We start from the raw sequence: 26,177 nt of genomic DNA, 5'->3' as shown, positions 1-26,177 counted from the left end.
TGGACTCAATGATCCTGATGTGTCCCTTCCAACACAGCATATTCTGTGATTCTGTGATTCTATAAATGCAAATAGTTCTGTATTGTTCTTGGAGACAAGCTGCCTCCCAAACAGGCAAAAGCAGCAGCATATACTTTGTATGTGAAGCCATTACACTGCAGTTTTCCAAGCACTTGACAAGTTACTTGTAGGATTATTAACTCTAAAAAGATATTACTCAGTTGCATGTCTATAAACTCCTTTCATAGTCATTAAATAATGATGTAATCTACTTCTACAGATATAACCAAGTCATTAGTTCTTTTAAAGTCTCCAGAATTATTTTTCCCTGTAGAAATGAGATTAGCTATAATGCATGAGAATATTTTGCATTATCCACTGCTCTGTAATACTTTGTAGCTCCAATAAAGCAAAATATTTAACAAAACTATTCTGACAGACATCATGGGAATGCTTCTTCGTAAGGATTCCTTTCAAATGTATGTGCAAACTATGCATCATTCTAGCAGAGGTTGCACAATCCCTTTCTTCTGAGACTGTGCACCTAATACACAAGATATAAACCCATTATAAATGTCAGCTCTCTCAACAGCATTTCATAGATACTGCTGAAATATTGGATTAATCTCTTATTCTTAGATGTTTTGGGAAAGCCCCAGATGTTGTTTTCTTCTACCTTCATTTCTTTTGTGAAAAATTTTACTTTACATCCTATTTTACATTCTGTTCTATTTTCCCTTATGAAGCTGTCAGGCTTTTTTCAGATCTTTCTTTAACTGCTTTTGTTAAGTTTAAGACTGTTTTTAACTCTTATTTTACCTCCTTTGGTGACTGCTGATTCCTGCAGGTATGTCCTCTATTTGTTTCATCTTGATTCAAGACAACTGTCTGCTCACATACCCCCTTGTACAAGACTATTTTTTCTCTTGACACAGATAATTTTTTCTTACTTGGAATCTTGTGGATGAATAAGAGCTGAATAATGAATCTGATGTAACTCAAAATTAGTAAAGAAAGAGTGCCTTCTGTCCCCATATAAAGTAGGGAACAAAGACCTACAGAAAGTTTACTCAACTGCCTTGGCTCTTTACATTCAATATTTCTTCCCCTAAACTTAAACTTCAGAATTCTGATCCTGAATTTATCATTGTTTTAAAGCTGTTTTCTCTGGTGTTTATGATGCTTCTCTGACTTACACATAAATGGAACAATTTCTAGAGTGTTTAGTTCTCTCAGATTCCTATCAGTTTGACATTTCAATGTTCACTTAAATTTCTGGGGCATGCCTCAGATGCTTCACAAGTTTGCATGCAGCTTATTTAAAGATTATTATTTATTATTATAAAATATCCCTAAGATTTGATTTTTTCATACTAAACCTAAATGAAAGGTGGGCTTTATGCTCAAAATAACACAAAGGTTTATAAATAAGAAAATATAAGATGCCAAAAAGACCAGCAGGTCTGAAGTTCAGTCCATTCTGTCACTTGCACATCTATAGAATATATTCAGCAATACAAGAGCCACAATAGAACGGGGTGGAAAATTGGTATGAATCAAAACTATATTCCTAACAACAAACTGTTCAAAGACAGAGTGAACAGAATCATAACTTCTTCAGCAGGTGTCTGTTACATAGAAAATTACTGAAATAGTGAAAATTTCAGAGATGTTATTAAAGTAGTAGTAAATATATCCAATATATAGGCGAATCTGTATTTGATAATACTAGGTACCTCTTTAAAATTTATTTCTTATAATTACTTTCCATGTGCTTTAATTAAAGTACTGGACACAACTTTACCAGTGCAATGATTTAACATATGTTATTAACACAGATGAAAACAGTACCGAACTTAAAGACCTATCTGAGAAAAAATAAAAATATATCCACATCAATGACAAAATGATAAATTCTTGTTCAAAATGAGGTTTAAATAAGTATTTACCTGATAAATAAGTCAATAGAACCACCTTATAATACTAAGTGGAATTATTGTATGGTACTCGCACTCTCTGTGTGACACTATTTTCATTCCCATCTATCCTGAAATCTAATGCTGGATCTTCACCTCATTTCCTTGAAAAAATCACTGCATTCAGTTCTTGCTGAATCCCCTTCTGTGGATTCTAGGAGCCAAGCTACAACCGAGCTAATACCTGTAGTTGGCTTTTAATCTTGCAACTAAAGTTTTCTACTTAGTAAAAAGCAGCTGACCTGGAAAATACTTAAAGGATTGAAATATCCAAGCCAATATGCAAACCCATATTCCACAAGGGTAAATCAATATTTGCTTTGTCTGTGGCATGGTATGGAATCTTTTCATCCTCTTTTAGCAATCTCAGCGATTAGCCCTCTTTAAAGACTCAGCCCCACTTGCTAATGCAAGCCTTCCACTACTAGGACTTCATTCTCTAAACACAGAGATCAAAATATTTAAAACTTTTTTTTTTATAAAATAAAGTACTGAACAGTACTGTGAACAGTACTGTTGTTATTGTTGAACGTATGGAAGGCAACATGTAAGACAAATTTATCATATGAAAATATACAACTATTTATAAAGTAACAACTGTTTTCTTTTTGGAAAATACAATAAAATCCATAAAATTTGACAAAATATATATTGTGCCTGGTTGGAAAAAAGAAAATAAAGGTAAATGCTGGCAATGTAGAGAAAGGAACGGTGTATGGGATGTTTCCCATGCTGGTGAAGGAACTAAGATGAATGAACAGAGAACAAGTGGCTGACATATCACCTACCCATGGGAGTTCCAACGCCATAACCTTTGGAGTCTATCAGGCCTCCAATCTGTGTTAGGTTACAGTTCCTCTGTGTGACAAACTCAATGGTTGTCGACTCCATTAGAAATGCGTAATCAGAGGTAAGCACGCGTTGGATACCTTCTTCATTACTTTTGACAAGTACTGACTGCCTCCTGCTGCTCATGAAGGCCCACATCTTGTCATAAGTGGAGATTTTGGATTTCTGAAAGACAAATATTAAATGCAATATGAGTAAGAATAATATACCTCTATGAGTGAAAGCAAACTCTCAATTTGCACATTGCCCTCCTCTCAGGTTTTACTATGTCAGGTTTTACCAAGGCAATTTTCTAAGGATATCTGTGTCTTTCATGTCATTTGTACTTCTCATCTTCTCCATTTAAAATTAGCAACTGGACAGTCCAGTTTGTCTGGACAGTCCAGACTGTCCAATGTGAAATATCTATTGTTGATCCATTTTTATTGTTTATATGTTTTTATGCAGGAGGAAGGCCTACAAGTGCTTCAGGTCAGTGGAAAACTATTAAGTATTTCACTCTAGCAAAGATAATAAACTATGTTGTTAAGTTTTGTAGAAGAATCTGTGGATTCTAGCAAAAGTGAAATTTTGCTCTTATTTCAATGACTCAGCTGAACAGTTCTGAAAACCTAATGCATAGTGTGGCAATCTGAAGTAATCAAAGCACTCACAGATGAGAGTGTATGGAGGAAACAGTTGTGAAGGAGATAACATTTGTGAAGTAGATGTGAAGCAGATAACATTTTACCTATTGTACATGACAAAAATACTTGGAGAAAGATTTTAGGTGAGAGGTAATATCACTCTCAGGTCATAATAAGGCTAGCTTGCCCTACAGAAATGGACCACTGGAAGTCCTAAAAATTAATATGTGTTTTCTGATTTAATATTTTCAGAATACAAAGAACTGTTGTGGTAGGAAGGGAGTCAGTAATTTGGGACAAAGGAGTCAGTAGTTTGGAAGAAGTTGATGCTGTGTAACAGAGGACAGGCTTCCTTTTATTCACCTGAGTTGTTTTAAAAAGAAGGTAATTACCTTCTTTCATTTTTGTAAAACACAGTGCTTAAGAGATCATAGTGACTGGGTAAACTTAACTTATTAGACATACTGAACCTTTTACACCACATTTGTCCCATCTGTTTAATACCACTGCAAACTCAAGATGCATCAGGAAATGTTCTGTAATGTTAAATTTTGCCTTGTAAATAAAATGTAGAAATATCACATAAACACTAGCATAATCAGACTTTTAAAGGTGTCTTTCCTCTTTTGATGTCACCCTTAAACCTATTTCTGCCATCAGATCTGGAAGAAATACAAAACAAAGATCGACACTACAAATATTTCTGAAGTTCAGATGATTGACAGACAGAAATTCTGACCCAAAAGAGAATTTGAAGTGTATGTGGAATGAAAAAGAACATTTATTTAGAAAACAAGAGATTACTATGTCCCCCTTCTGAAAGACAATCCAAGAGCTCTTTCACTATGCCTGGGGACTTAAGAAACCAAGCATTTGAGCTAAGTCTAGCATCAATGCTAACAAAACTGAGGACTTTTAGGGCTCTGAATTTTGCACATTGTTATTGTACTGAACATAATCTGGGCCTGATTGCAAAAGATTTTAGTTAACAATGAAAGGGGAAAGCATTTCTCTTCAGAGTATTCTGTGACCACATAGAATAGAGACGACCAAACAGATAGGGTCTCTCCTCATAGGGTTTGTTTTTTGTTTTCAATCAAATAACTCTTGCAAGCATTTAATATTTCATTGTAGCATAATATACTTCAAGAAATGCATATCAGCTCTGTAGGAATCTAAATTAATGTATAATGGAGACAGGGTGGAAATAAATGTTTTTCAATATTTGCAAAATTTTACCAAGAACCCTTATTTAATTCCTTTATCATACAGTCTGTACCCCAGTAAATTTTTTAGCTACAGTAAGTAATCTGAGAAATATAAAACAGTGGCAGAGAAAAAAATTCTAGCAAATGATTAGATGCACATTGCTGACACATGGTGGGGGGAGCAAGGAAAAGGCAAATGAGATACAACAAGAAAAAAAAATAGAAGGTACTGTAATACATATGTATTTTCTATTTTTGTTGAGAAAAAAAATAAACTCAAGGATGAAAAAATATTAGCAAGGGGAATGGTTGCTTTCTACTCAATCATTAGAACATGTGAAAAAAAATACAATATCCTTTAAAGGACAGAGTGTTCATATTATGATGACTGATTTAATCAGCTAGGATGAAGCCACTGGCTACTATTGAAAAGAAAAGGAAAAAAGTCATCAACAAAATCAGAGAAAGCTCCTGCACAGGACAGCTCATTTACTGGAATAATTAAAATGAAATGAAAACATTCAAGCAGTCTACACACAATTAATGAAGAAGAGAACACAAAACTAGAATACCACTGCACATGACTCACCACTGTAAGCTGACAAGGATGAAAGAAAGTGCACAAAAAGTGAATGCTTTTGCACTACTTTCTTCCACCTCTAAAAGCTGAAATTATGCCAGGGAATAGGGCCATTCTAATTTTGAACCCTATGTTTGCTTTTTTTAATGCACAAGAGCTTTTTTTTTTTCAATCTTAAATTAAAAAACCTTCGTCATTTGATTTAGGAAAATATAACCACAAATAGCTATCCTGTGTTTGCCAAAATACTCAGCAGACTCATTGATGAAAATCAAGAAGTCAGAACAATGAAAAGCATCAGGGGCCCATTTGACATTGAATTAAAGATAATGACACTCCAACATGCTTCCTGTGGTTATGACTGTATCATTCATACTGTTAGAAGCAGATGCTGCAATTTACATTATTTTTCCACCTTCTTTTACTGTGTGCAAATCAATCTGGTTAATCAACCTATATACTCCATCAATTAAGTGTATTATTTTATCTGGGTTAGTTCACCATATTGTTTCATCTAACTGGAAATCACCGTCGGGAAATCCAGCCTAACTTGAAATCAACTGGAAATGATGTTTGTATGAGATAACTTGTGGTGACATGATTTACCATGCTTGCGTTCCCTCAGGAATGCTAAAGATGTAAGAAAGCTGCCTATGCCTTGAATTTCACTGGAAGAAAAAAGAGAACTAACTAATAGGAAAGCTGGAAATGAAAAGATCAAGCAAATCTAGAAACTCATCTCAGCATCAAACCTGATGCATAAAATGTTAGCTCTCACAAATGACATTCAGAGGATACTGTCAGTGTCACACTCAGCATTCATGAATTAATCATTGGAAGATAACTGTGCTTGTCAGGGACCACAAATGGAACCATGGCAAAGGCTCTAAGTTAGTCATAGTCTAATGCTATGTATAAATATGAGTCTGGAAACAGAATGAGTCATTGTCAGTAATGTGTTACTTACTGCTCCATCCTGGAGCACTGGCTTGGAAAGAAATATCTGAGCAGCGGGACTCTGGACCACAAGGTTAGAAAAATATCAGAATGTTAAAAATATGACAGAATAAACAAGGATCAAAGTACATGGAAGCAGACTTCATAATACAAGTCAAGAGCGGATAAATGCACAGTAAAAATGTGCCAGACTAATTCTGACATTTCTCTATGAAGGAAAAATTACAGATCCATTAATGGAGATTTTTATTTTAATGATAGCTTACAACTTCTTTTCTGGCTTCTAAAAGCATTTAGGTGCCACGGAAAATGCTTCAGCTTTGCTTTCACCAAAAAAGTCTCAAAAAAAGTCTTTTGAACTCAAAAAAGTCTCTAGTAACTAAGGAAAGATTGAAGGTAATTAAGATAAAATTTTGAGATAAAAGTAAAAAAAATCAGCAACCCAGTACTGATATATTTTATGAAAGCATTCTCCACCACATGAGAATTACATCATCACAATCATTATGTGAGGAAAAAAAACCACAGATTCCCAATCCTACTACTAATACTAATAGTATTCTCTATTTAAGAGTCTAACAGCTTTGTGACTTTTGCTTTCCTGAGCATTTCATGCTTAGTGGACACAAGTCACTATTCTTAAAGTTAATTCATGGATTTTTTTAAAGCTAAAGGAACAATGCCCATTCATGCTGACCTTATGTAATGGGCAAACTATAAAGTGTCACTTCTGAATGACTTCACCAAGCTCATCACTTTCACATTTGCACTGACAAAAAGAATAACATATTGAGAGAGATTTCAAAAAAATCAATACAAATGAGCCTTATCAAGGTGTTGAACATGGTCTCTCAAAATATCTTTGATGACAACCTGGAAGGATAAGCACTGGACAGATGGAGCGGCTACAGGTAGAGAAATGGCAAAGAAAGTCATCTCAAGCCAGATCAGCATCTTGTCAAGATTTGACTACTTCAAGAGTCAGTCCTGATACTACTCAGTATCTTTACAAGCAGTTGGGAAAATGGTACTGAAAGCACCCTCATCAAGTTTGTGGATGACATGAAACAGAGAGGAAGAGGCAGAAATACTGAAAGAAAGAGCTACCATTCAGATTGCTCAGATAGCTCACAAAAGGCTTGGAAATTAGTATAACAGGAAATGTATGAGATTTAAGAAAGATAAATTCAAAGTCTATGCTGCGAAAAAGTAATCCCAAGCATACTGGCTGGAAATTGGCTGATGAGAGTGAATCTTTGTTGAAAAGGAGTTATGATGTCAAGAAGACAGCTAGCAGAACTGTCAGCTGACAGCTAGCAGCCCATCTCTGCAGCAGGAAAGCGGACTGCAGGCAGTATCAGCAGACTATAGCCAAACCCAAAACAAGGGAAGTGATTAATCCTCAATACTTGGAATTTTTCAAGCCACACCAAGAACACTCTGTCCAGTTTTCATTCTCTGAGTTCAAAGAAATGGTAAAATTAGACAATGCCCACCAAAGTGATCAGAAGATTGGAGATCTTAATTTACAAAGAAAGATTTATATAAAATGGTGTTTTTCCTAGAATGGAAGGCTTACAGAGAATCTAATCACCTTCTTCCATTACCTAAAGAAAATGTTAGAGAAAAGCTGAAGGTACTCTCTTCATTAGGATGTGTGGGGACAGCATAAGAGGCAATAGCCAGTGCTGCTAATGGGAAATTCTCTGAGTGAACGGAAAAAATTCTTCACAATGAGAAAAACTAACTATTGGAACATGTAGCTCAGAGAAGTTGTAGATTCAGCTTACTGGAAATATTTGAGACAGCTTAATGTAACTCTGAATAAATAAATCTAGCACCATGCACCCTAAATAAGTTGATCTCACTCTATGGTTTCAACTAGAAAAGCAGATCTCCTCTAACAAGAGTAAGGCACCTCTAGAGATCCCTTCCAACTTTGAGTTCTCATTGATTTCTTTGATCCTTTATCAGCATGACCTTATGTACAGTAATTAATGAGTTTCTGGAGACTTCAAATTTTGACCTTGAGCAATTTCAAGAAAACAAATAAAAAAAATATAATTTCCTGTTTTGGGGGAAAAAAAGTGAACACAAAAGAAACCAAACAAAACCAAACCAAACAAACCCCAAAAGCATTGTGAATTTATCTGGTTCATACATCAAGCCAAAGGCAAATACATTATCCAGAGGAGTGTGTTTTCCTGTCTTTTTTTTCCTCTCCATTCCTCTGAAACTCAAATGGACTCATCCCAATTCTTTCATACATGACCCTTTGGAAATCCTGAAAAAAAGTATAGAATCCAAACTTAACTGTTCCTATAGTAAGATATTTTATTAATTCCTTATTCTTCTTTGTAGGTTTGACGTTTTGTCTTGACATATAACCTAAATCTACATAGCTGTGAAATAAACTAGAAAATACATTTCTGATGTACTTAATAATGGCAAAGCACTAATGTAGCTCAAGATTTTTTCTAAACATAAGGTTAGGTGTCAAATTTAGGTGAAACAAATGTTATATTCAATCCTCTTACTGCTTATAGATGTTCCAAAACACCTGGGATATGTCTCCAGTATTTTAGGCCAGAGAAGATTAGCACCATTAATAGGGAGATCAACAAAGTTAATTATTAGAATAGATTTCAAAATATAATGTGACAAGCTTAAAACTGAGAGAACAAACAGCCTGATGTATGCTGCAATTCTCCTGAAGAATTATAAATACAGCAAAAGTCAAAGAAAATGCTATCCAAAAGAATTTGAACAGTATAATAAATTAAAATATATTGTACAGAAACATAAATACACTGTTCACCTGCCTCTAGTCTCACCAAATGGAAATTTGTAAAGGCTGATTCCTACTGTTAAAGTACCTATCAATGACGATGAGTTTTTTCCGTTGTGTACTTCAGATACTTTATTGTTTCTGTAATGCATATCTGTGTACACTGATCCACCTCTCCCAGTTCTTAATATGCAACTAGTTCTTTGGAAGAGGTACTGTTTTCTCCAAACAACTCAATGTTTCTGAAGTGCACAGCAACAATCCATTCCTGGAACTTCTGAACTAAACAGTAATATAAGAATAGAATAATGATAAATACAGGAATCCAAATAAAAGATGACACATTAATTTTTTTAGCTTTACACACTTAACTTTTAGCTTTCACTAACCACTACACATCTTGTTGAAGATTGTTTTAAATAGTACTTTTAAATTTGTTTTAATGACCAAAACAATTTCTAGTTTCTCATAAGTCTTAGCTAATTCTACGCTTCAAAAGTGCTTTTTTGAGGCAACTAAAGCATTATAATTACTGATTTTGACATAGCTGAGTTATGTATAAAAGACAATTTGGTCTTAATTGCATATCTGCACCTGATGCCTCCACAGGATAATACAATGCCATGCACAGTCCAGAATGAAATCAGGTTAGCTGTCCTCTATCACCAAACAGATGAACTTAATTCAGGTGGGCTTCTGTGTATCATCTAATTTTTTGAACAGTTTAGCAAGTAGTTATAAATACCAATCTCTTTAATAAAATATTCTTTTCTTGATTGTCTCCTAGAACTATTAGACTAGCTTCTTCTAAGTCATCACAGAAAAAGGCAAAAGAAACTCTCTTTTCATCCTGGTCTCCTTCACTATAACCCTCTGGCCTTAGACTACTATTTTTCTGCTTTTTTTTTTAATTTATTTTTTTCCCCCCCTATTTTTTCAGAACCACTGAGGCCTGAAAACCCCTAAGTGAACCAGACAATTTAGATTTTGTTGTGTCAGCATAAAAACAATAAAAGTAATGCATACAGCGTTCTCTCCTCCATAACGGCAGTTTTTATGGTCCATAGAGCACAAATGAAAAGAGGAAAGGTGTTTCTGCCAAGAATAGAGCTACAAGGAATGAAAAATGTAGTGCTCAGAGAAAGACATTTTCACTCTTGCCCTGATTGTGCTGACTTTTTGTTTTAAAACACAAAGATTTTGAACAAATGTTAAATATTTCAAGTAACCTATGGCTAAAAACCCGCAAACTTTAGCGCTATTGAAATAAGTTTTTGCAATCAGCTTTGACCTGGAAATAGGTAAAGACTTCATAGCTCCAAAATCACTAATGGTTTTCAGAAGACTTTCTTGCCTTTTATGCCAAAATGATATATAGTCCTCTACTGAATAATAACTAACATCACAAGAGTTCTTCTTGTAAAATACTGTGGAAGATGACAAGTGTCATATATCTCACACTTCTGCAGGTTTCTACCTTTATAAGTAGGAATAAGAATTTAATAAAACTTAAGTCTGTTTCTAAAGCATATCCTATACTCTTGATGTTTGTAAAGATAAACTTATTTCTGCTTACTCTGCCTGTTCTGAGATACAAATTGCATGTACAGAAATCTACACTTCATTTGCTCTGTATCTGAAAACAATCTCATTTTCCAAAATCACTGCCTGCATAGTTTTATCTTTGGAACTGTGCATGAAGGTCACAAATATTACTTTAAATATTACCTCTAAAAGAGCAAGAATTGTCACAATGCCACATTTTAACAAACATATTCTCACAGCATTGATACCTGTATGAGAGATGTTTGTGCAATATTCAAAGCACAATTAATATGTGCTATGCTCAAAACATTGTTGCTGTTGAGATTTGATAAACTTATTTGGCAACATTAGAATCTAAACTCATCATTTCTTTGGCAAAGATCTCTTTGAATGAGCAGAGGAGATAGAAAGCTCATTAATTATTATTGGTCTTTTTCTTTTTTTCCCAAAAAAAAGCCCCATAGTTAAAAATAAATATTGTTTCATTGTCCACAGGTTTCAAAAATGTAGTGGAATTTCCACTGTAATTTTTTTTCCTAACAACACCATTCAAGCAGTAGAAATAGTATTAACTATTGCTTGTAATGAGAGTCATCAAAATGAGCCTTTTTGCACAGACAGATTGCTGGAGTTTTTTCTCCCAATAAATTCACCTATCAGTTCTGTTGACAAACATTAAAAAACTGTTTACATTCAAAACGGCCAATAATTTTCTGTATTTCTTCACCAAATAGCTCATGTAAAATATTTGCTTTCTATACATTAGCATAAGCCACCACTGAGGTATTTTGCAGTGGGATTTGGGTTTAGCATTCTGTACTTTCTTATTACACAAAGTAAATTACCAACCACATTGGACCATATGTGCTAACAGCTGAGTCTTTCTCTGTACTTTTCTGACCTTGGTGACTAGAAAATTGGAGTTAATTCAGGCGAACAGGATTGTTGCCATATGTGGTTTTTATCAAAGGTGTAGAGGAGTGGTGGGATACAGATCAGAAGATTTTTTGTTAGCAAATCTGTCAGATCTTGGAAAAATTCTGGCAGTTTTATCTTTAAACACCTTTAGTTTCCTGAACAACATACTTGATAAGCAACATAATACTTAAGGAACTGCTTCCCTCCAACAATAAAAATAATTTTAAAAAATAATCTAAATATCTGGAATTATGAGATACAGTAAAAGACAGAGGAACTTTTCAGCCAGACTAGTTCCTGATGAATACATCATGAAGAATTCATCTACACACCTAAATGAATTTACATGTTTTCTGTTAATGATCTGTACAGAAAACACAGACAATAGCAAAGTTATAAGATGCAGTTTTGAGAACTTTTTAGTACTGATATATAGAGCACCTACCCAACTTACTAGAAATTGATGGAGAAAATTACATTGCTGATAAAACCATACAACATGTCAAAAGTTAGAGTAAAATACAATTAATGTGTTTACTTGAATCCTGCAATTTGGACATCTCTAAGTAAGTGAGTCCATACAAGCGTATGGCAGAACAGGAGGAAAGAATTCACTTTCCAGCATTATTGACTTCTCTATTTGAATTCTTTTCAGAAGAATTGCTCAAAATTAGCAGCAATAAAGTAACTGAAAATTTCCAATGAATGAAAATGTGAAAACAAATTACCAGCTTGTTTGACCACCCAGTGATTTAAATCAGTCATGTTAATGTTAAATAATACACCAACACTCAGCCATAGATTATTCTAAGATTTCTCTGGCTAATCCCATGCCAATTACTTAATTATTGCTCATACAGATGCCTGAATATATAACTGAACTGTGCAGAACCAGTCTTGGGAGGAAAAAAAGTATCATTTTAAGCAGCAATCTCATGTGTGATCTTCACTGAGCATTGATGTATTAATAGTTGCACATGGTAAAAGCAGTAAACTTTATAATCAATGCATTTTGGGGGCAGAGCAGACTTTTTTATCAATAATGTAGCATTTCAAACATGGCTTGAAATAATTACTCTATGGCCTCTCACATCCAAGTTCCGAAATACAGTCAAGAGCAGTCAAGAGAAGGAACAGATATTTGAAAGGTACTGATGTGGTCTAGTGAAAATCTATGTGCCATCAGAAAAAAATTGTGTGGGCTGGTATGTGATAACTCCTAGAAAATTTACTGTTAATGATCATGAGGAATTGGAACTAGATGACCTTTAATGTTCTTCTAGCCCAAATCATGCAATAATTTTATGATTATCCTACTGCCAAGGGTTCTAGACATTTCCTTCATGGAATCACTGGGTGTAGCTGTGCCTCATTCTGTTTGCCTTTCAAACTGACAGTAAATTGATCAATGGGACAGAGAAGTAATTCTGCTATTCATCTAGTAAGCAGCTAATGGGAAACACAATATCTGGTGTAGTTTGAGAATCCATTAAGTTGAATTTAGCTAAATTTATATTATTGTCTCTGCTAATCTGCTTACGAAAACAAGCCAGCCTTTTCAGGATGCTACCAAATCATCTTGCTGAGCAGTTTCCAATAATAACAACTGGGACTACAGTGCTTGACTTATTTCCTTATTTTGTTTTAATTGAAATATTTGAGAAAATTTCATTCTAGGGAATTTTATGGAAACTAATTTATGAGCAACCATTTTAGAAACCTCAATAAACAATAAGTAAATATGTATTAAATTTCAATTTTAAAAGCTAACAACTTTAGTGATGACTGACTCAATGTGTTGTTGTTCATATGTATTATATAAAACTGAAAAAAATGGCAGTGAAAACAAAAATAGAGTGAAAGCACAAAAAACTCAATTCATTCTGCATTGTATATCATACTACTTATCCCACTACATCTAGCTCCCACATAGTTTGACAAAAATTAACAGTTGCACTGCTGGCATTTGTGATTGTATTTTATCACACAACTGATGTCACTGTGAATGTGTTATCATGACTTTTTTATTTTGTGTGACCCTTTGGTTGACCCCTTCACTACTCACAGATAGGGTTAAAGAGGTCACCTATGAGTTCGAAAGCATTGTGTTGGAAAATGTGTTTTAGCAACACCACAAACATGATTTCCTTGCATATGCCATGAAGAAAAGCAGACAAAGCAGTGAAGCAATACAAATTTCAAACAAAACAAAGTGGATGAAATTTCTTGGGCAAGGAAGGAAATAGTTTCATATTTATCTTGAATATCAGTTATCTGCTGAGTTAGTTTAAAATGTGCTAATTAACATGAAACATTTTTGTAATGAGCACCTGGACCAGCAGTTGGACAGATATATCCTTAGTTTATTTTAGCATAAAGAAATAGCTGCAGATAAATGAAAGACATTTTCTGTCAATGAGTATATTAATAAGGAAAAATTACTTGCTTTAAAGTATAAAGCTCCATAAACAATTTTGAACTTGTCATAAGACCTGAATCAACTTTTATGGTTTCATCTCAGCAATAGCTAACTTCAGTAGAATGTATCAACACTGAGCAATCAATCTAATTTCTCAAGGGGACAGGTATTTTAATCTTATTAATTTCAATTTATATTCTTGTAATTTGATTCTAGTTTGTATTTATATGACAAAGTTGCACTGAACCTTTTTGGAAGGTGACAACTTACTGAAGATGTCTGGGAAAAGTATATTCATGTTCATCATGACAGATGTGATAGCATCTGTCAATTAGCCGATGCTTTCTGTTCAGATCATGACAGTATTTGCCATAATGCTATAATTGTTTTTTTCTAGAAAATATATTCTATAGCTAACTTTATCCCTTGCAGTGTTTTTACTTTAAATACAAAAATGTAAGAAGGCAATTACTATGTCTAAGAAACACCACACAAAAAAATTATATACAAACCACAATCACATCATTATAATATTTTCTTTACATTCTAATTACTCTCTATTTGGTGTTGTCATTTTGAGCTAAATGTAAGAATAAAGAAATCCCAGTAACTTGCTTATTTGCTCTAATACTCTAGGGTTGCCAAACCATACAGCATGATATTTCTGGATTTGTTTGTTATCAACTATTGTCCTTACGGGACTTGTAAATAGGAGTGAGAAAATTCATGAGTTGAGACAAAGACAGTTTAGCAGGTAAAGAAAAAGCTGTGTGCATAAGCAAAGCACATGGAGTTCATTCACCACTGCCATAGGCAGGAAGGTGTTCAGCCATCCCCAAGAAAGCAGTTTCATCATGTGGAATTCCCATTACTTGGGAAGAAAAACACCATCACTCCAAACATCCTGCCCCTACTTTCTTCTTCTCACCCCAGCTTTATATGCATAGCTTGGTGCCATAAGCTGTGGAATATCCCTTTAGTCTGTTGGAGTCAGACTTGCCTTGCCAGATTGTCCTTGCTCTGTCCCCTCCCAGCTGTTTCTGCACCCCCAGCCTATTCACTGGTGGCGTAGGGTGAAAAGCAGAACAGGCCTTCACTCTGAGCAAGTACTGCTCAGCACTAACAAAAATATTCCTGTGTTATCAACACTATTTTCATCTCAAAACTAAAACATAGTCCCATACTAGCTACTGCAAAGAAAATTAACACTACCCCAACTAAAACCAGCACAAAGCCATAGCCTTTTAAAAAATGTCTAGCATGCATTAAAGACAGCTAAAAATTTGAAATGGCTCATCTATTCCAAAAGGAGTAGTACTGACACTGAAGTTGGTAAGGGAAGGGAGACCAGATTGCTATGTTTTATTAAGGCAATCATTGTTCCCTTCCTTAATACAGTTGGTTAAACTTCTTCCAAGGCCATTCTATCAAATGGACATAGCACATGCAAGGAAAATAAAACTATGGAAGTTCACACCTGTTCTGTGAGAGAATGGCCCATGTACCAATGTCCCAGATTACCACAGGGGTCCTGGAATCACAGAACTGTTGAGGTTGGAAGGAACCTCTGGAAATAATTTATCCCAAAATCCAGTTCCAAAGAAAATTTAGTAGAACAGGTTGTCTAGGACATTGTCTAGGGTTTGAAAATTTCTAAGGATGGACACCCCAGAGTCCCTCTGGACAATATGCTCCAGTTTTTGCCCACTACCTTGTCTTTCACTGAAAACCACCAAGCAAAGTCTGGCTCCATCTTTTTTACATCCTCTTATCACATATTTATAAATATCAATCTACATTCCCCACACACAAATTTTCTTTTTTTCCAGGCTAAACAAACCCTGCTTTCTCAGCCTCACTTCTAATGATAGATATTTTAATTCACCAGGGCTCTGACATTTTCTTTTTTTGAACTACATGAGGTTCCTGCCTAACAATTTCACCAGCCTGTGGAGGTTTCTCTAAAAGGCAGTACAACCACTGGCCTGTCAACTACTCCTCTCAGTTTTGTATCATCCATAAACTTGCTGAGATATTACCATCCAGACCATAAGTGAATCTGTATGGGACCCCTATCTGATACCTCCATGAGAGCATAACTGTCTATAATTGATCTCCAGTTGGACTTCAAGCTGTTATAACAACCCTTTGAGCCTGCCAATTCAACCAGATTTTAGTTCTACTCACTCTCCACTTAATATGGTCCATACTAAATTAGATAGATACCTTTAACCAGTGATACACTAGAAAAACTTGTCCTGGTGTTGTCTTGGTGTTGAACTCTCCTCGTCTTGATCTCCCTTTTAAACTCTAGTAAAGGTATTCAAATAGCCTGTGAGAGTCCCTTTATACTACTTATCCTAAAGTTTTGTAGACAAAGTGGATTTCTGCTTCACTGAGAAGTTCTAGAATCATAAAATCATAGAATATGTTACATTGGAAGGGATTACAAATATCATTGAAGTCCAGCTCCTGGTTTTGCTCAATATTGCCCTAAGAGACACACCATGTGCCTAAGAGCACTCTCCAAATACTCCTTGAACTCTGCCAGGTTTGGTACTGTGACCACTCCCCTAGGAAACCACTTCCAGTGCCCAACCACACTTTGGGTGAGGAAGATTTACCAACTATCCATCCTAAACCTCCCCTCACACAGCTTCAGGCCATTCCTTTGGGTTCTGTCACTGATGACAAGAGAGAAAATATCAGTGCCTGCCTCTCAACTTCCCTTCATGAGGAAGCTGTAACTGAAATGAGGTATACCCTCATTCTCCTCTTTTTCAGGCTGCACAAGCCAAATGACCTCAGTCCCTCCTCATCCCATCTTTTTTATATAACCATGTTGTCTATATCTTCAAGTACAAAAAGTTAAAACTTATCTTCATTTCCCTCTATTACTCCACTGTTTTCTCTGCTAGGTACAATGACTTGGATTTAGACTTTACTTCTTATTTTAATTCCACCTCCTCTGCTGTTTACAGATGTTAGATCGCTAACATTTTGAAAAGACAAAACGGCATCCCTGCTGTCTCCAACACAGGAGTAAAAGTAAATAATTAAAAAAAACCTTTTATTTTTCTGTAGTAGTTAGTACTATCAGTTGTAGTTCAGTACCTTTGTTCAAAACTGAGTTTTCATAATTCTGTTTGATCTTTTGCTAGAATTTTTATTAACTCACAATTGATAAGACAAAAAAACTCATTGTTATCTCAGTATTCAAGTCTGGAGTGCTTGCCTTAAAAATATTTACTGAGAAATCATTAAAACTTTCCCACTGTGCCTTATCAATCTGAACCTGATTTTGTGACCTTTATGCCTCACTTTAAAATTTTCAATCTGTTTTAAATCACTAGCTTAGCTGGGTTTTTTTCCATTTGCCTGCACCAAAATGCTCCTTGTTCGCCTCAACTCTTTTGACCCTCACTCCCGTATAGTATGATTAATGCCTAGAGAAGAGATATGTTAAACGTTTGCTTTGACCAGCTTATTTTTTCACTTTCAGTTTTTTTATTTCCTTTGAGTCTTTTTTTTGTTATGTATGAATTTACTTCAGACTGGAAGCTGACAAGAGGCTTAAGGCAATCTTATTTTCTCTCCCTTTAAACAGGCTTTATCTAAGCAATACCAAATGCCATAGCTGCAGTGCAGTACCTTTTCTTCTTGATTGCAGGGCAGCCCATTTACTTGAAATTTCAAATGATGGAGAAGGAAGTAATACAAGCTCATGCATACACTTACTTGTCTTTGGGATCAACCTTTTGAACTCCTTGAAGACAATAATTAAGCTATTTCTTACTGTCTACACAGCTCTCCTAGACCAATTTATGGGTTATAGGCTGGTCTACTTCTTCACTTTTATCATCCATTACAACAAATACCTAATGCTTAGAAAGATAATAAAACTAGCAAAGCACACACATCAGTGGATATAAAATACACCAGCTCACTGAAACCATCTTATTTTTCAAAAATCCTGCCTAAGCATTGTGCAAGCTTATACTTCATTTTTATTTACTTCTCTGGATTCTAATAATCCCTCAGAACTGAAACTAAAGCTATTGTCCTTTTAATACTTGTGTCTAAATAAATTAATTGATACTTGTTTTTCTGATGTCTCAGGATCTTGATTTTTCAAAAGAAAATTAAACTTCCAGACATTTCCAGAAATGTTTTCTCTTTAAAATTACTGTCCAAAAAAAAGGGAAGATATGTTACATATTCCAAACATTGTATATAATGGACACAATGTGAAAAGTTTGTGTAGACACTCAAAAAATGAAATTTCCATTAGTATTCTAAATCTGTGATTAATTGGATATGGTGGACATTTTTATTTTCCAGTTGTGGAATATGAAAAATGTATACCTATGTCAGAGATCTTTAACAGAACTCCAGACTGAGCTGACTAGTTTGGAATGAATTCTAAACAATGGTTACAAATAAACATCAGTGAGAAATAAAAGACATATTTTTTGTGAATACTCAAATATAAATATTATGAACCCTATGAGATCACACTCAAAGGTAAAATTTCTACCAGTCTTTCTGGAATATGCTTACCCTACTTGACTAATGGCATTCAGTATATTTCTATATTTTACTAAATGCTTCATTGGTTCATTAAAAAATCTTATTCAGTAAACAAAATAATTAGTATTAGCAAATTATGTCATAGAATCAGAGAATTATAGAATCATTTAGGTTTGAAAAAGATATATCTTCGAAGGCACACCTAGTTCAACCATGATTGTAACACTGCCAGGTCTACAACTGAAATATATGACTAGCCTGAAATTCATGACTCCATGGTGCAAATTCTTTAAAACTTTATAATGGATTTTTTAATAAATTTAAGTTTAATTTTTTAAAATAAAATTTATTTATTTAAATAAATAAATATATGTTATGAAGCTGTGTTTGTGTTATGTTTCAATTTGCCTGAACAGAATATTTTGCGTGGTTTGCATTTTATCCTATATAGTCTATCCATGACAATTAAGATTTTGCCTCTGTCAGAAATCCAGTGCGAGGAACATATTTTGAAAACTAAAATATTTCTTCAAGGAAAAAAGAACAGATTAAAGTGACAATCAATATGATGTTGTAATATATAGTCTATAAAATCCTTTCAGATGATCCAGGACTCCTATATTTAAAACATTACTTATTTTCAGAATGTCATTAACATTAAATGAAAATCCTAATTTTCCCTTTCTTTATGTCTCTCTGCCAACACTCCACTTTTATAGTCAATAGTAACATTCATGTAAAAAGGTACTTGACCCCCATAATCACTGTTTCTTCTTATTAAAGAAGAGGTGAAGTCTAAAAATAGTTTTAAAGAGAGCATAAAATCATAGAAAAACTCACTGAATTTGGATATTTGGATACTTTTTTTTATGATGGCACTCCTTCCTTCATTACTCCTACCAACTCCCAAATCCCTAACTTAGCCAGTCCTTAGCCCTTTGGAACACATCAGTCCATGTATCTTTACACACAGATGTAGATGCACCCCTTGCTCTGTGTTTTTGTGTATTTATACATAAAAATACCATATTTCTGTGTGGTTTTATTTTTATAATGTATTTCTTACAGATTGTAGATGGAACACTGAATTTAAGTGGACTAGATAATTAGGTTTAATAGTCTCTCCATGTCACAGCTTCTCTAGAGCCTTCTATATTTTATGAAACAGTTAAGGAAAGCTAGGTATTTTGGACCTTGAAGAGCATGACAAAAACTTTCAGTAGAAGATATTGCAGCCGTGTAATATAATTCTTAAAATTTGATGGATACTAATTCCAGTGAATCTCTACAATATTGACACTTACATTCAAAGATTTTCAGAAATATTCTGTCTGCTATATCAAACTAGCCAAATCACTTTTTGTCCATTTCTATCTCTGCCCACTTCTCAAAAGTATGCAGGAATTGATATCTCCTTATACATCTGCAATGATCTGCAAGAGAGAGGTCGTCTGGGAGGGTTGGAAGTATCTCCCTTGAAAAGTCTTTAGAAATAAACTCCTCATTATCCTTTCAAATACATGACCTGTGGCTAGAAAGCTATAGGTGTTCTGATTAGATCAAGATGCAATCTATTCTGGAAAAAATACTGACATAGCACAATTTGTTCTTCAAGGAAGAGAATTTAAATTTTTCCTTTATCCTAAGTTAACATGATGAGCTAAGTGGTGGAAAGTGAGAGCCAATAAGGAATGTGATGATCCTCCACAACAGCAAGCACTCAGGACCAATTTACTTGTATTAAAATAAAGAGGATGTTTCTTATGCTTTTGATGAAGCTTAAGAGCCTATTTCATTGCTCATAAATAATATATAAATATTTAGAGAATGCTATAAATTTAATTTGGTTATAAAAGTAAGGTTACACAGGTGAAGTTCTCATTCACATATTCAATTTGAGCTTTATTCTAACAAAGAAAAAAGTAATTCTCTTTGTTTATCTGTGTTCATAAATGTCTCCCCAGTTGCCAGCCACTCTCAGTATAAAATATAAGCTTCTCTATTTTTTGTCAGGATTTTTGAGACAGGTCAAATATGACAGAAAAGCAGAGAGACATTGAGACAGAACCAATACACTTATCTTGAGACACTAATAATTTCAATAGAACTATTTCATTCAAGACCAGATGAGGAAAGGAAGCTACAACCTTGTACCTGTACTACGAGAATTCTGACCCTGAGAAATGTCAATTAACTTAATCTACACTATCCTATCATTTTCAAAATAATAATTGTTATTAAGTAAATAATTTTCTTCACCATTCTCACTTTTTTTTTTCCTACATCCCAGTAAAGGGGAGTGTATGGAAAAGGGAAGCAGTAACCATTTCTGGTCTTTGAGGAATTTTTTCATTAGACCTGTTATTGCTGTACAACTTTGTTGCTAATAGCAGCTGTTAGCAGAAAAGTATATATAGTAGACATGTAATGACTGCCCAAAAATGAGAATACACCTACTGTACAGTGTGACCTTGAGTCACTAAGAAAGGGAGTTATAGTTAGAAATAAGCTGGACAAGTCTGCTCACCAATACTAAGCTTTGTGGAGCAACAGATGGAAGAGGAAAGGCAGTTCTGTGATTTGATAGAGCAAATATTCAAGAAGGTGCACCTTAAACAGTTTCCAAGGTAACTACCTCTGTGGCTGGAATCTATAAATAGGGGTTTCAACTATGATACTGAAGACAATCAAATATGCAAAGGAAAATAAATAATTAAAGGAGTGGAAGGTTGAATGAAAGAATAAGGAAATTATGTTTCATGAAAAAAAATAGTCAAAGAATAGTATTTTAAAAAAATTGCAGTATATGAGTGGTGTCAGTAGTATGTTCACAGTGGCCTGGAAAGCATTGACAAAGAATATAAAATTGTCTACCAGAGGAGTATTTGGAACAAAACTATACAATTTTATGAGCAAATTGGATGTGCATGTCTGTGCACATCTGATTTATATAGACTGTATATATGTGTACATATATGTACACGTACACACACTCTGCTTAGGTTATCTGATATTGCTAGAAGTGTTAGAGATCAAATTTATCATATAGTTGACATAAGTTTAATCAAGAAAATATTTTTAATCTGGGCTATGAATTTATTGCATAAATATTCTCTTAGATTGTGATTATTTTTACTTTTATATTTTTACTTTACTTATCTTTATTTAAAAATATGTCTTTCCAAAGACCGCATTAGTTTTTCCCTTATGATTTGACTGAAATAAACCTTGCTGGTTCTGGGCCAATATTTCAACCCCAGTACTTTTGATGTTACCGTAAAATGATTTTTCCCAAAGGTAGTAAAAAAAAGGCAAAGAGCAACAGGTAATGTAAATACAAGCACCTTTGAGCCAAAACAGATTTGACAAACTTCCCAAAATGATAAGATGCAGAGATGATTCAAAAGATTAAAAATTTTTAAGGAGAATTTTGTGTATGTGTGTGCTAACCACATGAGCTTAATGTGTGCAGGTGTGTTGATGAAACTAAAAGCAACTTGAAAAATTGGTGTTTGTTATCATTTAAAGATTTGTGTTTTCAAGAGTGACAGTTCTTTACATTTTTCTGATGCATTTAACAGAATAGAAAGGAAAGAATAGAAGGAAAGGAAAAGGAAAAGAAAAAAGTTCTAAAATCAAGATCTCCTTTCAGACACTTCTGATTTTAACACCAAATGCTGTTGCAAATGATGATATGAACCAGCTCATAGGTGAGCTCTATGAAGTACAAATTACTAGAAAATGCATGTTGTAAAGAAAAGCAAGTGAAACTTGTGGGTTTGCCTAGATCTAACACTTAAGGAATAAGATTGATCCTCTTTTATTTGTTCTGAAAAAACCAGCCAAGAATATATCAGCCACCTTAGGCCAAATATAGACATTGCATCATCCCAAGATATTTGTTCCAAACAAATATCAAATAACAAAGAGGATAAACTTTATTCCATAAAATAAAATTCATCGTTTTAAAGAGGCATGGTGCAAAACTGACTGTTGCATCAAAGTACTTCAAACTGCTGGAATCTGGCTGCCTGAAATCCTGAACTCCTGCTAGGTTATGAGGTCATGCCATGGTGAAGGCCAGTAAATTATTATAGATGATAATATGGGCATGGATCTATGGAGAAATGAAAACTCATTCAGAATAAATGGTGTAATATTACTTTGCAAATTTTTTTGGAAGTTCATCTTTATTTCATAAAAATTTAAAAAAAAATTTACATGTATAATAAAATTACTCAAACAAGCCAAGACACTTTTGTCACCTCAAAAACACAAAACTTATCTCTTTACTGCCAATATCTATGAGTAATTCAGATTTTTGTTAAAGATTATTCTTTAACAGAAGTCTATTTGATAAGTTTTATGGCTTTCAGTTCGTTTTGGGTAAGGGATATTTTGCTTTGATATTATTGTTTAAATACATTTTAAACTTTCAGGTACACTTGCTCAGAATAAACATGGAGGACGGGAACTCCCTGTTGCTGTAGGAGCAAAGACAATGCAGAGAAGGAAATCAAAAGGCAAAAGTAAATAATCAACTTCTTGACTATTATGAACAGTACACTTCCATGAGAATTTCTTATGCCTCTTTTTTATGTTCAAAGTTTTAAAGCATAGTAGGGCATCACCTCTGCCACTTGAAGACGACATGAGCACAGAGGTTAGAGTTTGCAAAAAGTGCAGGAGCATCAGGTGTTTAGTGCTTGAGTACATAATACATGCAGGAGGATTCAGATATTTAGGTATTTTCATAGGTAGATATTGCACCAAAGTTCACTGCTCTTCCTAGTATGTTTAGAAGAGAATTTTAGACACATACTATAACATACAGGATGTATTTATACAATTTTGGATTTCTGCCTACTGAATGTGAGGTAACAGGGGTCTCTGTGAAGAAAGCTGTTGTGTTATGCTAAATCCAGCCAGTAGATCAGCAGGTGTTAACATGCAGTGAGAAGAACAAATAGATCAAGCATATTTTAGGCATTCCATTCCAGGACACAGAATCTAACACAAAAACCAAACATATATTGTTTTTTTCATAATAAGTGATTATCCTAATATTTAAAGGGAACAGACAGCTGTTTGGAAGCTGCCATGGACAACCTATGATTAAAAAGTCCTAGAAATCTTGCTCTAATATTCTTCAGGAAGAATATAAGTAGCCCAATTCATATATGATCATTTTCAAAACAGTTGATCTTTTCAATTAACATCATATTTCTATTATATTTTTGTGTACTCTTTCATGACCCCAGAGAACTTAGTTGCATTATCTTGTTCTTACTGTAACTTTCTACACTAGCAAAAAGTAACATATCAAGGAAAATGTGATTCCCAGCAGAAGATTAATTACAAACATCCAAAAAGCCAGAGGGACATAAATCAAGAGCATAATGTATGCATTTTTTTATTGTTATTGACTCTTCTCCCATCTTACTAAGTCTCTAAGATTTATACAGGAAATAAAGATGAAATATGGCAGCTTAATCAGATTTCAGCTTTCATTGCTTTTACCATGAACTTAATGCAGTGAAAATAAATGGATTGTAGAGAGTCATTTAAGCAAGGGGGTTCAACACTGCAAGTTTTCTGTTATTGCATGGCTTGAATCTTGGAAAACAAATTGACAAATCTTTGATATGATATTTTTTATCATTGTGCAACCTGTGAACACTTACAACCTATGAAATAATCACCGTCTGTCTTTTACCAAAAGCACAATTAATAGAATTTCTACCTCTGAGGACTTAATCATCCGCAATTTTTATTCTGTGACAAACAAAGACTTTAAAACAAAGTAACCTCCATAAAATCTTAACTTCTGTTGCATTCTAATACTAGCTCCTCTAATGATCACTAGGAGACACATAGTCCTGACTGTTGCATCAATCTTACGAGGTGAAATCAGGACCATTGTGCATGGCATCCTGAGGATTTTCCTGCTTGCTTCTCCTTACAGCTGTCAAAAAATAACCCTTCTATTACCCCTGACACAATGTTTGTCAGAAGCTGACTGGGAGCTGAGAAGGATGGCAAGGACAGGAAAAGAGAGAGAAGTAGAGAAGTATAAGAAATACACTTGCAATGCTAAATACAGGCAGCTGTCAAAAAGCCTCTAAAAGCTGTTGTGGTTTGTCTGCCATGCAGGGCCAAGCACAGACAAGGTGCCTAATCAAAATAAATGAGCCCCACAACAATGGGAAAACTAAGCTGATGTATTGAAAACAAAGCAAATGCTCACAATTCATTTAGGGAGAGAGAAACTTTATCTAATGAGATATCAGTAGCTAATGAGAGGTCAAACACTTGCAATAGAAGTCTTTGTGATCAAGGCTTCATTCTCCACTTCGAATAGGAGCTCTAGAGGCAGGAGCAGCAAGAGTGCAAGAAAGATTGAGTGAAGACATTCTCTACAGGCTACCAATTTTCCAGCTTCCTCCTGTCAGACACTGCCAGACTGCCTCAGTAGTCAAAGATACAGAGAGTATGGAGAGATAATAAGCTGAAAGTGAGCAATTTTCTAAGGGAAGAAACAAGATGAGGTGAACACCTAGCAGCTGCCAGTCAGAATTAAATGATACTATGAGGCTACCTAACAGCTGATGAATGAAAATTTAGCAGATCTGTACAACTTCTCAATCTGCACTTTTGTATATAAATTGTATTAAAAATATTGTTCAAAATATAAAAATTAAAATATTATTACTGAAGACTGCCTTTTCTCCAAATACCTTATTATTTGATAGAATTATTTTAAGATAATCATATGATAGGGTTTTCACACTCTCATTCATTGTTAGACTTGCTGTTTCAATTTATTAAATTTATAATGATTGCCATGTGTTTTTTCTGCTGTGTCTGGTGATTTTTTTCTCCAGTGAAACTGGAAGGAAAATCTTGACTGGAGACAAATATCATAAACTATTACTCCTATTAGTAGGAGTCAGGGAAATTCCAGGAAATCAGCAGTAAGTGCTCTCAAGACCCATATTAAAACAACTTTTTCATCTCTGCTAGAATTATGATAATTTCTGATGACAATCTAACCTGGTTTTTAATTTTTTTCTCTGTAATGTATTCCTGCATTATTTTTAATTTCTAGAGTAATCCTTACAGTCTGCCTATTGTGAGGAGGTATTGTATTTTAATAAGAATGACTTTATACTATACTGAAGAATAAAGAAATTTTGTGGAGGCCTAAGTGAAAAGAGGAGCTATGATATCACCACTGTGATCTCTTTCTGATAACATTTCTGGGATTTGTTAAGATGAGTTTCTACTGCTGTGGGAGGATTCCATTTTCAATGCCTAATGTAATTTTACAGTAGTCTGAAATAATATATTTCCATATACATTTATGTGGTTTTTTTCCCTCTTTCCTGCAATTTGGTGTTATGTGATTTCTATTAAAATGATGCAGAAAATGAAGGCATTGTGTACTGTTCCTTCCAATGGCAGAAATTAAATATGAAACACCTTAGCATGACTATGGTCCTTGATTTTGAAAATGTTATTATTTCACCTCATTGTTTTGGGTTTTAATTTTACTGACAAGTATATTAAATGACCCACCAAAATATGGAGAAAAATTTGTAAATTCTCCCCAGTTTATGGATTTTTCGGGGGAAAATGACATATATTGTTGCTGGTATTTCTGAAATGAAATGGCTCCTAAGTATGACAATGCTCCCAATACTGCCCTCTCAGCCCAAAGATCAGACATGTTTTTTTTATTTCCTTGTGGCTGTAAGAACTGGAGATAATTCCTGGCTTAG

General features: G+C 34.3%; 1 protein-coding gene across 5 annotated transcripts in view; it reads right to left on the bottom strand.

The window, feature by feature from the left end:
• The window catches only part of GRIK2 (glutamate ionotropic receptor kainate type subunit 2), a 387,751-nt gene that overhangs the window by 36,126 nt on the left and 325,448 nt on the right, over positions 1-26,177 (bottom strand). For all 5 annotated transcript variants that reach the window (XM_066547537.1, XM_066547535.1, XM_066547533.1 and 2 more), the window contains one exon: positions 2,765-2,990. In XM_066547537.1, the coding sequence (XP_066403634.1) occupies positions 2,765-2,990 (226 nt within the window). The remainder of the gene's footprint in view (positions 1-2,764; positions 2,991-26,177) is intronic.

This window comes from Molothrus aeneus, chromosome 3, assembly GCF_037042795.1.
Source record: "Molothrus aeneus isolate 106 chromosome 3, BPBGC_Maene_1.0, whole genome shotgun sequence".
Taxonomy (NCBI): Eukaryota; Metazoa; Chordata; class Aves; order Passeriformes; family Icteridae; genus Molothrus; species Molothrus aeneus.
The sequence above is the reverse complement of the archived record's forward strand: the minus strand, read 5'-3'. Positions and strand labels throughout refer to the sequence as shown.